The 13,537-nt window shown below is 37.1% G+C and overlaps 1 protein-coding gene across 6 annotated transcripts in view; it reads left to right on the top strand.

Annotated features, from left to right (window-relative positions):
* FAM126A (family with sequence similarity 126 member A) overlaps nucleotides 1-13,537 on the top strand; it is a 50,191-nt gene that overhangs the window by 14,785 nt on the left and 21,869 nt on the right. For 3 of the 6 annotated variants that reach the window (XM_026842870.1, XM_026842869.1, XM_026842871.1), the window contains exons 2-5: nucleotides 4,783-4,863; nucleotides 5,738-5,839; nucleotides 10,353-10,532; nucleotides 13,427-13,507. In XM_026842870.1, coding sequence (XP_026698671.1) covers nucleotides 4,813-4,863; nucleotides 5,738-5,839; nucleotides 10,353-10,532; nucleotides 13,427-13,507 — 414 coding nt within the window. In that variant the 5' untranslated portion in view covers nucleotides 4,783-4,812. Of the gene's footprint in view, nucleotides 1-1,604; nucleotides 1,653-4,782; nucleotides 4,864-5,737; nucleotides 5,840-10,352; nucleotides 10,533-13,426; nucleotides 13,508-13,537 lie in introns of those variants that run through there. The other 3 variants (XR_003397800.1, XM_026842868.1, XM_026842872.1) reach the window with 2 other exon arrangements.

A 13,537-nucleotide genomic window follows, 5' to 3' on the forward strand; every position in this document is an offset into this window, starting at 1 on the left:
ACATGCTGATGTAGCTTAAAACAAAACTTTTTTGGGGAAGTGTGTAGTACTTGCTGTATTGTTTGAATTTTCATTATTATTTTGGTATTTATAAAGTACATTCTCAATATAATTGTACAGCTTTTTTACAAAGTAGCATGTATTGACTTTATCCATTTAATGTTGCTTTAATTCCATAGTGACTGGGGCATCTAATGCTTACAGTGGCCTATATTTTGCAGTTGGATCCAGAGCTGTAATTAAGGCATTCTTTTTAATCCTTTGGGGATTTTTTTTTTCTGTAAAAGGTTAACAGATCCTATAAATTAGGCCTTATTTTGGCCTATTTTGTGTCCAAAAAAAAAAAAAATTTAGAGTTACTTGTATAAACTTTCTATGGGCTTCAGAAAAAAATGGTGATATTAACTGGAATTTGTTAATCCTTCCTTTAGAACACTTTTGGATTTGTTGATTCTGTCCATACACTGTTGCAGTCCAACTTGATCTATTATTTAACTAGCACAAAATGTGGCAATCTTCAGCAAAACAGTAGGTTGTCTGCCTGGTTTAGTGGACCCCACACATGTGATGTGTAGAATTGAGGCTGCTTTTTCCTCCTAGGGAGAGATCAGTCTAACAGATTATCTTTGCTTTCGAGGAAAGTATATGATTAGATTAATTTGTGACACTCAAATGTTTGTTGCTGTGGATGCATATGTGCTTGAGGTTAAACAGTCTATTCAGAAGGGCATATGTATTTTTCTAATGCACGAAGGTAAAATAAGGATAGTCTATATTCCGTTCATTTCAACTGCCTTAACTCAATAGAATGCCTCCGCTACTTTAAAAATCAAAGACCTGATCAGGAAAAGATTTGTCCTGTTTCTTTTAGTTCAGCTTTTTATAGATTCCATTTCAAAAGTTCATGCTTTTGTCAAAAAAAGATTTGCCTTCAAATAGGCAGTCATAACAGCTTGAAGTATTGTCCAATGGATAATGCCAGCCAAGGATGCTCTTACTGTTTTTACTGGTCAAACGAATCTTGTGTTCCCTGTAAGCCTTTAATCTGAAAATAATGCTCGATGGATCAGTAGAAATAAGTGGGGAAAAAAAATGCCTCTCTTGGATAAATGTGGTGTCAGCTGTGGACTTGGAGTGTCTGGGGACTTCTCTGGACGGTTAAATCGTGGGTTCCTTGCTTTGAACAATCAATATTAGCACAGGCTTTTGTGCTATTAATGGGGCTCAGTAGGGAATGGTTACTATTGTCAACCCTGCTGAAACATGAGACATTGCAAAAGTCTTTGTCTGCCTTCACAGGAATGAAAGAAGGACTAGTAGATGATGTGATTCTGTAGGAACTGATGAGGTGGTTGCTTCAGTAATTGTGGTAGGACTAACCTTTGTGTGTGTTAGCACACAATATTATCCTTAAACGCCTCACTTCACAGCAGGGTTTGACACACAATCTGTACCATTCAGAGGCCACTAATCCGTGTTGTCATCATTATACCTTTAGAGACCGTCAGTGCTGGTCAGAAAGAGTTGGTGTTTATCTGGATGAGTTTCCTCCATGACAGTCCTTCCTATTTCTTTGTTGATACAGGATGACATTAGAATGGATGAGGTTTCAATGGACTTCTGGAGATCAAGTCCAACCTCCCTTGCTCAAAGTAGTAAAAATTGGAACAGGTTGCTCAGGACCTTCACATCACTGCCCAGTTTTTCCATGTTTGTAATAATGATGTTCAGCAGTGTGACTGCCCTTGTTGACTCCTCAGTAACCTCTTTCAGGAAGTCATAATCAGTGCACTCCCAAAACCTTCTGGGTTGCTTGTTCTGTGTTGTATTGCTCTTCCAGGGAATAACAGGGTAGTTCATGTTACACATGAGGACCAGGTGCCTGTAAATGTGAGGCTGCTTCAGTTGTATAAACAAGGTCTCATATTTTTGTCTTGGTTGGGTGATGAGTAGCAGACACCTGCCACAGTGTCACCTGTGTTGGTCTTCCCTCTCATCCGTGACCCATAAACTCTCAATTGTTTCATTGTCCATTGCAGGGTAGAGCTCCATGCATCCCTGATGGTCTCCCAAATAAAGGGCAGCTTTCCGTCCTCACCATCCACCATGTTGATTGACAGCCGGCTGAACAGGAGCCAGCAGTATGCCCAGGGGGCCAGGATGACCAATGGCATCCTGGCTTGTATCAGGATTAGCGTGGCCAGCAGGGACAGGGGAGTGATCTTGCCCCTGTACTTGGCGCTGGTGAGGCCGCACCTCGATTCCTGTGTTCAGTTTTGGGCCCCTCACTACAAAAAGGCCATTGAATTACTTGAACATGTCCAGAGAAGGGCAACAAAGCTGGTGCAGGGTCTGGAGCATAGATCGTACGAGGAGAGGCTGAGGGAACTGGGGGTGTTTAGTTTGGAGAAGAGGAGGCTGAGGGGAGACCTTATCACCCTCTACAGCTACCTGAAAGGAAGCTGCAGAGAGCTGGGTTTGAGCCTCTTTAGCCTAGTAGAAAGCAACAGGACAAGAGGGAATGGCCTCAAGTTGCACCAGGGAAGATTTAGACTAGATATTAGGAAGTATTTCTTTCTAGAAGGAGTGGTTAGGCATTGAAATGGGCTGTCCAGGGAGGTGGTGGAGTCCCCATCCCTGGAGGTGTTCAAGAGTAGGGTCAATTTAGAGCTTAAGGATATGCTGTAGGTGGGAACTGTGCTAGGTGAACGGTTGGACTAGATGATATCCAGGGTCCTCTCCAACCTAGAAGATTCTGTGATTCATCCCAGACTGTCCTTAAAGATTGCATATCCAGCCATGGTCATGTGAGCTATGCTGCTGTGTCTCAGTGATCCCACTGAGATTGTAGTCATGCAACCTCACACAGACCACTAATTCCTCCTGCTTGGTTGCCATGCTGTGTGTGTGTTGGTGTATGGGCACTCCACAGAGGCACGCAGTGATGCTGATTTGCTAGAATAGTTATTAGAACTTCCACCGTCATACAAACAACACTATATATATGTGGTTACATTTGAAGCGGGGCCCTGGTTAGCTCTGTTTTTTTTGTAGGCAAGAGAGACCTCATAAACATCAATCTTTACCCTTTGCTTGCCAACCCAGTCTGCCACTTCCTCACTTGGCTGTGGGTTGTCATCTACCTCCTGTGATGTTGCTGGTGTCCCTCATGGATCTGCTCCAACCCTCTACCTGCCAGGAGAAGCCTTTTAGTGGAGCTGCTGCTGCATTGTACCTCCTAGGTGTTTACAGCTACTACTGCTGTTTTCTCCAAAAATTAAATCTAGCCCTGGGCATCTTATAATTCCTTAGCCTTTCCTTATTCCCCTTTCATCCTCAGAAAGCACTGTTGTTGTATGCTTTGTGCAGACTTGCGTATCTTTCTAGGGTTGTAAGAGGAGATTTACTTACCTGGTTCCCCATGGTTTCACCTGAGCGGGTCCTTTATTTAATGATAGTGCTAGTAAGAGGTGCTAGAAATCTCTGGCTGCTTATGCTATTATTGTATATTGAAATGATTTAAGAAGTTGCTGGTCAGCCTGTTCAATTTTATTCCTTTTGCTGTGCATGTCTGAATAGTCATTTCCTCACAACCAGTTCTATGCTTTGAAAGATTTCAGTTGCTTTCTCTTATAAAGACTTAATTTTTTTATTTTTTTTTTTGCCTTTCTCTGGAGGGTTATAGTGAGCTCTTGTTATTATCATCTAGGTCTTCTCCTTTTAGGCTTCTTAAAATTCCTTGGATATATTCCACTACAATCTGGATTTCAGAACAAATATTTGTATTGTGTTATACAAGGCAGTTCTTCCCTTCTGTTCTTTTCCTTGCTTATCATTCACAAACAAGGCCATACCTGGGTTTCAGTACTTCATAACAAATTTTAAGCTGACAAAGCTAAACTTGTTGCGATGTCTCACATGACTGAATATTTCACCAAGTAATTGTTAATTTTTTCCTCAGATGAGTGTTTAATTTTGTCATTGTTGGAAATTTATAGTTGCACTTTGGGTAGGCTAATGTGTATTGTTGAATAGTTTACCTACACCTAGGATATCCCCAACAGCATGTCCTTTTAACTTTTGTATCTTAATGATATATTGCTCTTTGTTTCAGAATAAGCCATTGCAAAGGACAGTTGTTTTTGTTTTTTCAAAAATGAAGAGAACTCAGAAATGAGATGCAAAGTGCCTTTTGAAACTCTTGTGTTCAAGTCTTAGTACTGATGATCTTGCTCTGTCTGAGATTGTGTGGGATGTTGGACAGAGGAGTCCGTCTTAGACTACATGCTGAGGCAGTAGGCTTGTCTTGCAGTTGCCATGGGTGGGGGAGGATTGAAAGGTTTTCCATCAGCCTTTATTTCAGTGACCTTTTCCAAGTTAGGAATAGCAGTTGTCTAGGAAAAACCTAGACAGTCATTTCTCTTCAGTGAGTCCATACAGTTTTATCTCAAGTTCTGTAAGCTGAAAAATAAATTGAAATTGAGAAGGTAATATTTCCTGTTTTCAAAATGCCATTTCTGCAAATCTTTGACTTACTGAGCTTCCCACGCAATACATACTTGGAATTTATTAAACTGCTGCATGTGAAGACTCCCATGCTTAATGCTTCCAGCAGCTTGTGTAAGTGAGGTAGAATAAAAGTTCAAAGTAATGTCAGCATGTGAAATGTTAACAAGTAAAAGCATGATAGATTCTTTAAATATTCACAGGGACTTAATTTTCATCATCTGCTTAATGCAGTGACTACATAGTTTTCACAAACTGTTTTGTTTATTCTTTCAGGCTGAAGGTTTTTGGAACGGATGTTGGAAGATGTTAGCTGTGGATACTGGGGTTGTGGAGGAGTGGTTATCAGAGTTCAAGGTAATATACTCTCAGATATTTAGCCAGTAGTGTTTGAACTGCTGCTGGAGTGGTATGCGAGTGCTTAATTGATGGAGAAAATTAAAGAAAATAGTTACCTTGGATTTTGCTGAGGTAATATGATATATGCAGATGTCTGTTTGAAAGGATTTTTTACCTTGTCCTCTTTGGGATTACATACTTCCTGATACGGAGCAGTGAAAATGTGTATCACAGATGAATGGTCTTGTTGGTTTGAGTATGAACTAGACTTGACTGTAGGTTTTGCTCCTGATCTGCTGAGATACACTGGGAATGTGTTTTCCTATCTGTATAGTGGAGTATGATCTCCTTTGAAGGACTGTGGGTAAGAAGTACTGTAAGAGCTATGAATAGTAAGTTTAAATGTACAGCTTCTGAAGGGTTGTTAAAAAGATTAGATTTTTAACCTCTTAAGTACTGGCAGAAAATCCTGCTTAGTGTTAGAGGAGAGCTGTTCATGTCAATTGGAATTTGTGTTCTTCTAGGGTTTTACTATGTCCTGTAATAATATTCACTAGCTGTGTACAGTCAGTCTTGAGAAAACTCTTTAAAGTATGCATCTGAAAACTACTGATTGTGCCTGTGAAACTCTAGGGCTTTATCTATTTTCCATGCACTGTCATTACGTTCTGTATGAAACTGCAAAACAGTAAAATGCAGTGTGTCTTCTGGCAATTTTTTAGTTCTGAAAACATGGTGATTTCTGTAGTAAGGATTTCTCTGTGAAACAAATTTTAGTTTATAGTGAGCTCTGATAAGCAGTAACTTGTAATGGAAAGTTGTTGTTGAAATAGCTATTATATTTTAATGATAAAAATATTATAACTACTAGAAAAAGCAATTTCTATTTCAGACACTGCCAGAAGCATCCATATCCAGCTATGCTACAAACTTGAAGGACAAGAGTGCTTTGATTTCATCTCTTTACAAAGTGATTCAGGAGCCACAGAGTGAAGTGAGTATATTGAATCTTTCACCTAAAATGTCTGCCATAACACCAGCAGAATAAAATAAAAACTTGGGTGCCAGTTAATTGTACTCTAACTATGTGGACTACAGAACTAGGTGAAGAGTCTCTGTCACAATGTTTGTTCTTAGCAATGACATGCTACCATGGAAACAATTCATAAATTTGGTAAGCTTGTAGATTATACTCATGGGCTTCAGGACTTGGGTATAGAATTGAGAAAATGTTAAGGAGTTGAAAAGATTGAGACTGACAGAATTATTTTCTGTAATTCAGTATCACTTGAATGTGAATCTGTAGCTGTCAGAAGCTTGTCTATTACAACCCAAGAGAACATTGTTAGATGAGTTTGCAGTTATTTTATTTCTTAGGTTTTAGGGGTTTTGTTGTTGTTTTAAATACATGCAATCTAAATATACGCATTTATACAGTGGATGTACCCTTGCTGAAATGATGGGGAAAAAAAAAATTGGGGGAAAGTGGGCAGGTTAGCTATCTACTTGTGCCAGGTATGGTTCCATACCCCATAACTGCACTTGTTTTAAAGTGTTCAGGTGAGTTCAGAACATACTGAGCTGGTTGTAGTTGTGTCTTGTTAACTGTATTGTGTTGCTTTCTACCATCCAGCAAACCTTCGTGTGTTATTTTAAAATTGCACCAAGTCCTTACTTCCTCTTCTGAAAAAACCCAGCATAAGGAACCTTTCCAAAGTTTGAGATGATGCCAGTAGTCATCAGAGGATAAAATGTTTTCAGTATATACATTTTTAGTGAGAATACCGGTAGAGACACTCCCAGGTTGTCCAGCAAAGAAGAAATGTAATTTTACTTTGCTCAGAAAGGCATTCTGAGTCATTCCAACTACTGAGTCAAGCATGTCTGTCTTCAGGCTATGTATCAACATGTAAATTAATCTGATGAGTCTCCCTGTTGATAGCTAAATTGATACTGTCATATGTTCTTTGATTTCTTACTACTTCTTACTGTCACTAGGTTTCTCAGGGACCTTAGTAGCAGGGTTATCAAGACCCTGCAAATTCTGTTCAGAAAGTTGTTGGGATAATTCAGGAGACAAGATATTGAAGATTTCCCTGTTAGGGAAACTTTGTATAGAAATGGAAAGCTGGTGCTGACCCTGAGTGGTGTGTTGATGCCTTGTTCTCCAAGTACCTGTCACTTTAGGGAAAGGGCTACTTGGAGCTTTCCACACTGTGAAAATATTTACAAGCTATCAATTAAAGACAAATAATTTCTTTCAACTGTTATTTGAGATCTATTAGCTGCATTGCTTAATGTCAACTTGCTTTACAGTGTAGAGCATGTGCTGTCATTTCTTATGTATGTAATGCAAAGTGCAAGGGTTAATGCGCAAATATTACAAATAGAGTTGAGATTAAAAACAGGCAAACAACCCCATCTGTATACCTTTGAATATTTGTACTTGTAATATAGTAATTATCTATACCTTAAAATTGTGCTTAATCTCATTTGGGGGGGGTGGATGTGTTCTCTTTTTAAGCATTTGAAAAGTAATCACGTCCATTTGCATCTCTGACTAAATTTTCCTGCTGGTTCATGTTTGCTTTTCATATTTTTTTTTGATTGCTTTTCTGAAAATGTAATATTCAGTTTGTGAGATAAATGAACTACTTGTTTGCTATAGCAAAGAAATACCCAATTCGTAGTGGCTCTGTTAGTAAATACTTTGTTAGTTATTTTTGAGTTTCCTGGACCACTGATAAGTGAAAAATGTAATTCAATACAAGGAGAGTCTTCAGTAGATGTGCACATTTAAAGGACTTTTAACTGAGTCAGGAGTCCAACAGTAAATAAATGAATAAATAAATAAATTTCTGAGCTTTGTATCTTCACAGATTTTTTTGCTTTCTGCATAAAACACTGTTGCTGTCCTTTTAGATAGTTGCCATGCAGGCATTGCATTAGGAAATAGAAAGTGTTTGGAGTGTCTTAATACATTTGGATGCAGCTTAAAGGAAGAGGGATGAAATTGCTTGAACATTCTTCTGTTCCAGCATTAATTTTTTTTTCAGTCTAGATATCTTTTCCAACTGTTTTAGTGTAAAACAATATCTTGAAACAGCAACAATCATTAGTACATTTTGATATTAGGTTGTAGCATGTGGTGGCATTTTGAGGAAGAAAATCTGTTTTTCTACTGATTACACATTTAAATGTGCTGATATAAAGCTGTCTCAACTGAGATAACGATGTAAACGTGGATACCTGTCATAGTGACTTATGTGCCTTTTAAAGTTCAAGCACATCATTCTGAACTGATACTTCATTAAAGGAAGCATGTAAATTCTGTGAAATATGTAATGTGAAGATGGAAAGCACTTGTGCTGGTAAAGTTTTCTAGAAGGAAATTTGATATTCTGTTCTTCAAACTGGCTAGTTTAGCTTGGTGTGATTTTTTTGTTGTTGTTGTTTAATTATTTTTTTGCCTTTGCTGTAGATTTTTCACAAATGATTTTTCCAAAGAGAAGCTGTATCTGTCAGAAGCTGAAAGTTTCTCTCTTATTTTTTTTGAATGGATCAGATTGTCCCAAATTACTTTGTAAAAAGAACCAAAACTTGGTAAAATCCTTCGGGTTTGGAAGTAACTTTGGGAAGTGAGAAAAGTTGAGTCTGCTTTCTTTGTAGTCGGGAGGAAAAACTTAGGAAAGCAAATACTTTTTTTTTTTTTTCCCTAGCATGCTAATGGTGCCTACTTTGCTGCACTAAAGGGAGTAAAATATGGAAGAATGGGTTTTTTACCTTTTTGAAAACTTCCTTCATTGAAAAAAATGAAGATGTGACCTAGACAAATAGCAGAACAACTGAGTGTTATAGTTAGAATAAAATGGAAAACGTGATCTGTGTGTTACTAGCAGTAAAGTTCATATCCTAGTTTTTAAGGATTTTCAGAAAGTTCTTGAGTAATACTTTGCTTTCTGAAGTGCAGTGGCAATTCTAATGATGATGGTTTTCTCAGTGCAGTCTCTAAAATACTCTGAAATGCATGTCTGGTTTGGATTCCATCATTTTCAGGTTGAAACTTTTGGGGATTTTTTTGCAGGTATACACTTCAGTGAAGGTCTTTTACTAGCCTGAGCATTCCTGGTTTTGAAATAAATTTAGAATCTATTTTTGTGAGTGTTGTAGATGAACTGTTAAGATGTTTTTGTAGTAAGAGAGAAGGTAGCAAAACCAGTGCTTTAAGTGTGTTAAATTTGAATCCTGTCTTTTATAGATTTGCAGTTGGAGAATGTTGCATTCTATGTTACGCTTTTTAAATATATACTAGCTGGAACTGATAAAATGAGTTCTAAATAGATGGCATCTCAGATTTAATTTTTTGAAGTTCACTAAGATAAATGCTTCAACTGCCTAGATTCTTTTTTCAGGGAGTAGTTTCTTAGATGTTAGGGAACTCCTGATTTTTATTACTTGCAAATAAACGATTTGGGAGATTTAATTGAAAATCCCCTTTTTCCATTCCCTAACCTGCCTTTTTTTTTTTTTTTTTTTTTAGAATAAATCCATTTACAGTTCCAAACTGTTATTGATGGTTTGCTCTGTTTGCTGCCAAAAAGTGTTTTTGAGTATGTACTTTTGAGTTTTTGCTTGAGAGTTCAGTGTCCAGTTCAGCTGGCTTTGCAAGTGTCTACTGGTTTTGACAGTATTTTCCACTTGGGTTAGGAAATCTATCTAGGTGACAAAATAAAAATATAATTTCCATACATTGACACGTGATGGTTAACACTGTTTTGACCTCTAGCAGAGGTAGGTGATAGCACAAGAACGTGCATTAAATCCAGAAACACAGTGTGGTTAATTGCTTAATTGGTTTTAGTGGGTTTTTTTTTTAATTGTTCTAGCTCAGTGTATTACTTCCAGTCAGTGTATTACTTCTGCTTGTATCAGCTTAACAAATTTGATTGTAAAATTACTCTTGAGGCTTCTTACTTCTGTCTCAAACCTGTAAATACACTGAAGTTTCTAGAAGATTTTGAGTAGGAAAGGAAACTAATTCTACCATATACTAAGGTAATGTAATACTTTGAGTGTTATGCAGCTCTTCTGACTTTGTGAGTAAAGCAATTTATGTGTACACTGGTGGAATGCTGAAATAGCAAGTCCTTTTGTTCAGGTACTCTCCTGTGTGTTAATGATATTGGGGGCATGGTATGAGATCTGGTGATAACAAGTATCTTCTATTTATGCCTTTGAGGCTGGAGGAAATGATCCAAAAATGAGAGAAAGGAGCCATTGGAATTCATTCTTAATGGAAGGCTCTATTTTTATTATCTGAAAGTATGTTATAAGGGATGAAAAGTGCATAAGATGACTCGGGCAGTTATTTCATCAGTCAGTCCCTAATAGCTAAAATGTAACACTTACCAGTTTACACTTTTGTCCAAAGGACTGGTCCACACAAAGTTGAATTTATTTTTTTTTTGTAATGTTTTATTCATTCACAATTTTAATTTATATTTCAGCTTCTGGAGCCAGTTTGCCATCAACTCTTTGAGTTTTATCGCAGTGGTGAGGAACAATTGCTACGATTTACTCTGCAGTTTCTTCCAGAATTGATATGGTGCTATCTTGCTGTCTCAGCCAGCAGAGATTTGCAGAGCAGTGGATGCATAGAGGCTCTTCTCCTAGGAGTTTATAACTTGGTTTGTATTTGCATGTAATTATTCAGGGCTAAAAATGTCAGTGAGATTTTGGGGGATAATATAGAGTATTTCACTGGGGGATAATTAACAATTTTGTTTCTGAATTAAAATGAAGTGATTGAGTATCTCAGTTTTGTCTCTTAAGGATGGTGTCCTTGTCAGAAATCTGCAACATGAACTTTTATTTTGGTCAATATTTTCTCCGCTTTTTTTGTGGTTCCTGAAAAGTGTTAATGCACTAATGGTTGAAGAAGACAGAGGAGTTCTCCTTAATATTTTTTGTTACTTAGTTACATTCTGCTCAAGAGCTTTTGGAGGTGCTGCTTTTGAAGTGGTTGCCCATATTTTCTGGGGTATTTTTACTATCTTGACCAGAAAACACAAAAATATCACTTTCAATAAATACTTAGTACTTGACTGCTGAACAGATTGCTTAGCTTTGAGAAATTAAAGGTCTTTCATTTTGTAATAATGTTGACATTTTTTTCATATTTTATATGAAAAGATACTGTTTGTTACTAAATTACTGCTTGGGAGAACAGAATTATGAAAAAACCTTGAACAGCACCATATTTTAGTTAGCATTTAGTCTTTTTATGGTTATTGTAAAAAAACATAGTGTGTTACGGCCATTGGGATTCTCTTCAGTGTAGTTTGTATGTTCTGGATGTTTGAGGAAGGTGCTTTGGGAAGTGAAACAGTGATGAACTTCAAGTTCCCATTTTGAAAATCTGGAGAAAGCAGCTCCCATCCTTCTTCTAAGAATAATCTTACTCGTGCCAAGCAAGTGAAAATATTTTTTCACCCAGGATTCTACTTAAAAAGACCTGAACCCTTATATTCAACTCTTCTTTAGGCAGAGTACAGACTTCATGTGCTTTCTGTGTGCTTTGTTGTATCTGAGAAGAAAAACACTCCAGGAACGCATTTAGTATATCTTATGTCATAAATCACTTCAATCCTTTATTTCCATGATTAATTCACCTAAAATGGTTGCTGGATGTGGCTATAATCACTTGTCTTTCTGCTAGAAGAGATTACATTTACAGTTAAGCTTGAAACCATTCCAGTAACATCTTCGCTTAGCTACGAACAGTTTTGTCCTCAATTAGTAACATAACCATCCATCTCCAGCTTCTTGGGATCATAAGAATTTTACAGCAAGCTTCTGTAGGAAGCTCTAGATCCACCTGATTTTTAGAAACATATTCCTTGCCCCCCACCCCCTTCTGCTTTAAGATATAATGAATGCTTATGCTGAAGTAACACAATGTTACTGATGCTGACTTCTTCACCTGATGATGTTGTATCAAATCTGTAATGTAATCAAGATGGTTCTGTTCTTCAGTATGCAAAGTTGAAAAAGTAGTAGGTGACCTACTTAGATCCTTATTTTTTCTTTAACCAGCTACTTTATCTTTCAAAAGCAAGGGGAAAAACATAGCCTAATATAAATAGTAATCCTTCTGGTCTCTTGGAACTTGAGGGGCATAATGTGCTTAACAGTCCTGCAGTTTCTTACTGAAAGAAATTGAAAAATTAAGTATTGCTCAGAATAATTTAAAATTCACTATCTTGTCAGAGATATGGAATTATTGCGGCTGAACCTTGAGATCATGAACTGTTTTGTTCTACCTTCAGCCTGGAGACATTCAGTGGTAGTGCATGCAGTTGATATTTTTGGCTTTTCTGGCTGTAGGTATCATTTTTTTCCTAATAAATCAGATCTTGAAATGCACTCCTGAAACTTAATTACAAGTCTGATTAGAATGGTCAAAATATCCATATTTTTAGATTTTAAAAGTTTGGATGTAACCAGTTTCTCTTCCCTTCCCCCTCATATATTGAAGAAACTGTTTTTCACATGGATGTGGAAGCAATATTGAACATTAACAGCGGTTTGTGGAGAGTGGTGAAGCTGTGTAACTCTTCAGACAGAACAATTCTGTATGCCTTTTTGATACTTCTCAGTCTTACTTTACCACTTCATATTCTACTTTAAGATGTGAGTTTTAATAATTACTATGTGAGTTTAAACCTTTAGCCTTCCAAGCCATCGGTCTTAGGAGACACTGAAGCTCCTCTCTGATCTCTACTTTTGGATATATGAAATCTGCTGCTGAAGTTTAGAAAGAAAAAGTTCTTGTGTGTGTGGTGTTGGTTATTGGTCAGTTCTGCTTTGTAACCTCTAATTTGAAGTACTTCAGTGCTCTTCTGTGATACACAGGCACATCTTTTTTTTTGCCTTACCTATTAGTCTTCCGCTAATTTACAGGAGTGAGAAGTCTACCAACATACTGTCATGTGGTATCTTCCAGGAGAGTAGCTTCTCTAAAGCTTTTCATCCATGCTTCTTTTAACTCCCTAAGTTAAGTCCATAAGTTACAGTTCTTTTAACTCTATAAGTTATAACTGAACTTGGCTTTTGCAAATACTATGATGTCAAATCATGAGGCTGCACATTGCAGAACTATAATATTTCCAAATAAATTACTTGTAGAATCATTACTTAATGGCTAAATAGTTTTCAGAACAGAATTATTGGGCATTAACCATCACAATTAGCAAATAGTGTATAATTATTAAAAGATAATACTATTTAAACATACCAAAATTTCCAGTTAGTGTATTTAAGGTGCACTGTGTATGCAAATGCATGTGCCCTTTGCTATGTCATTTGAATACTTTTCAGAAACAAAGCAAATGCACTGTGATAGAAGGCAAATACAGAGATAATTTCTAGCTTGTAGCCTGGATTGTTATAGTATCCCTATCTGTCCCTATAAGGATTTGTTGGCTTTTTTCATCCATTCACCCCCATCCGGCACTTAATGTTTTTGCATGTCTGGTTTCTGTAGTACAGTGTAACCATTGGTATCTCCTGTCTTTTTCAGGAGATAGTTGACAAAGAGGGACATAGCAAAGTGCTGAGTTTCACAATTCCGTCTTTGTCCAAACCTTCAGTCTATCATGAAGTAAGTGACATCCACAATGTAAAGTTGTTG

Source organism: Athene cunicularia, assembly GCF_003259725.1.
Source record: "Athene cunicularia isolate RWA chromosome 2 unlocalized genomic scaffold, athCun1 chr2_part1, whole genome shotgun sequence".
NCBI lineage: Eukaryota > Metazoa > Chordata > Aves > Strigiformes > Strigidae > Athene > Athene cunicularia.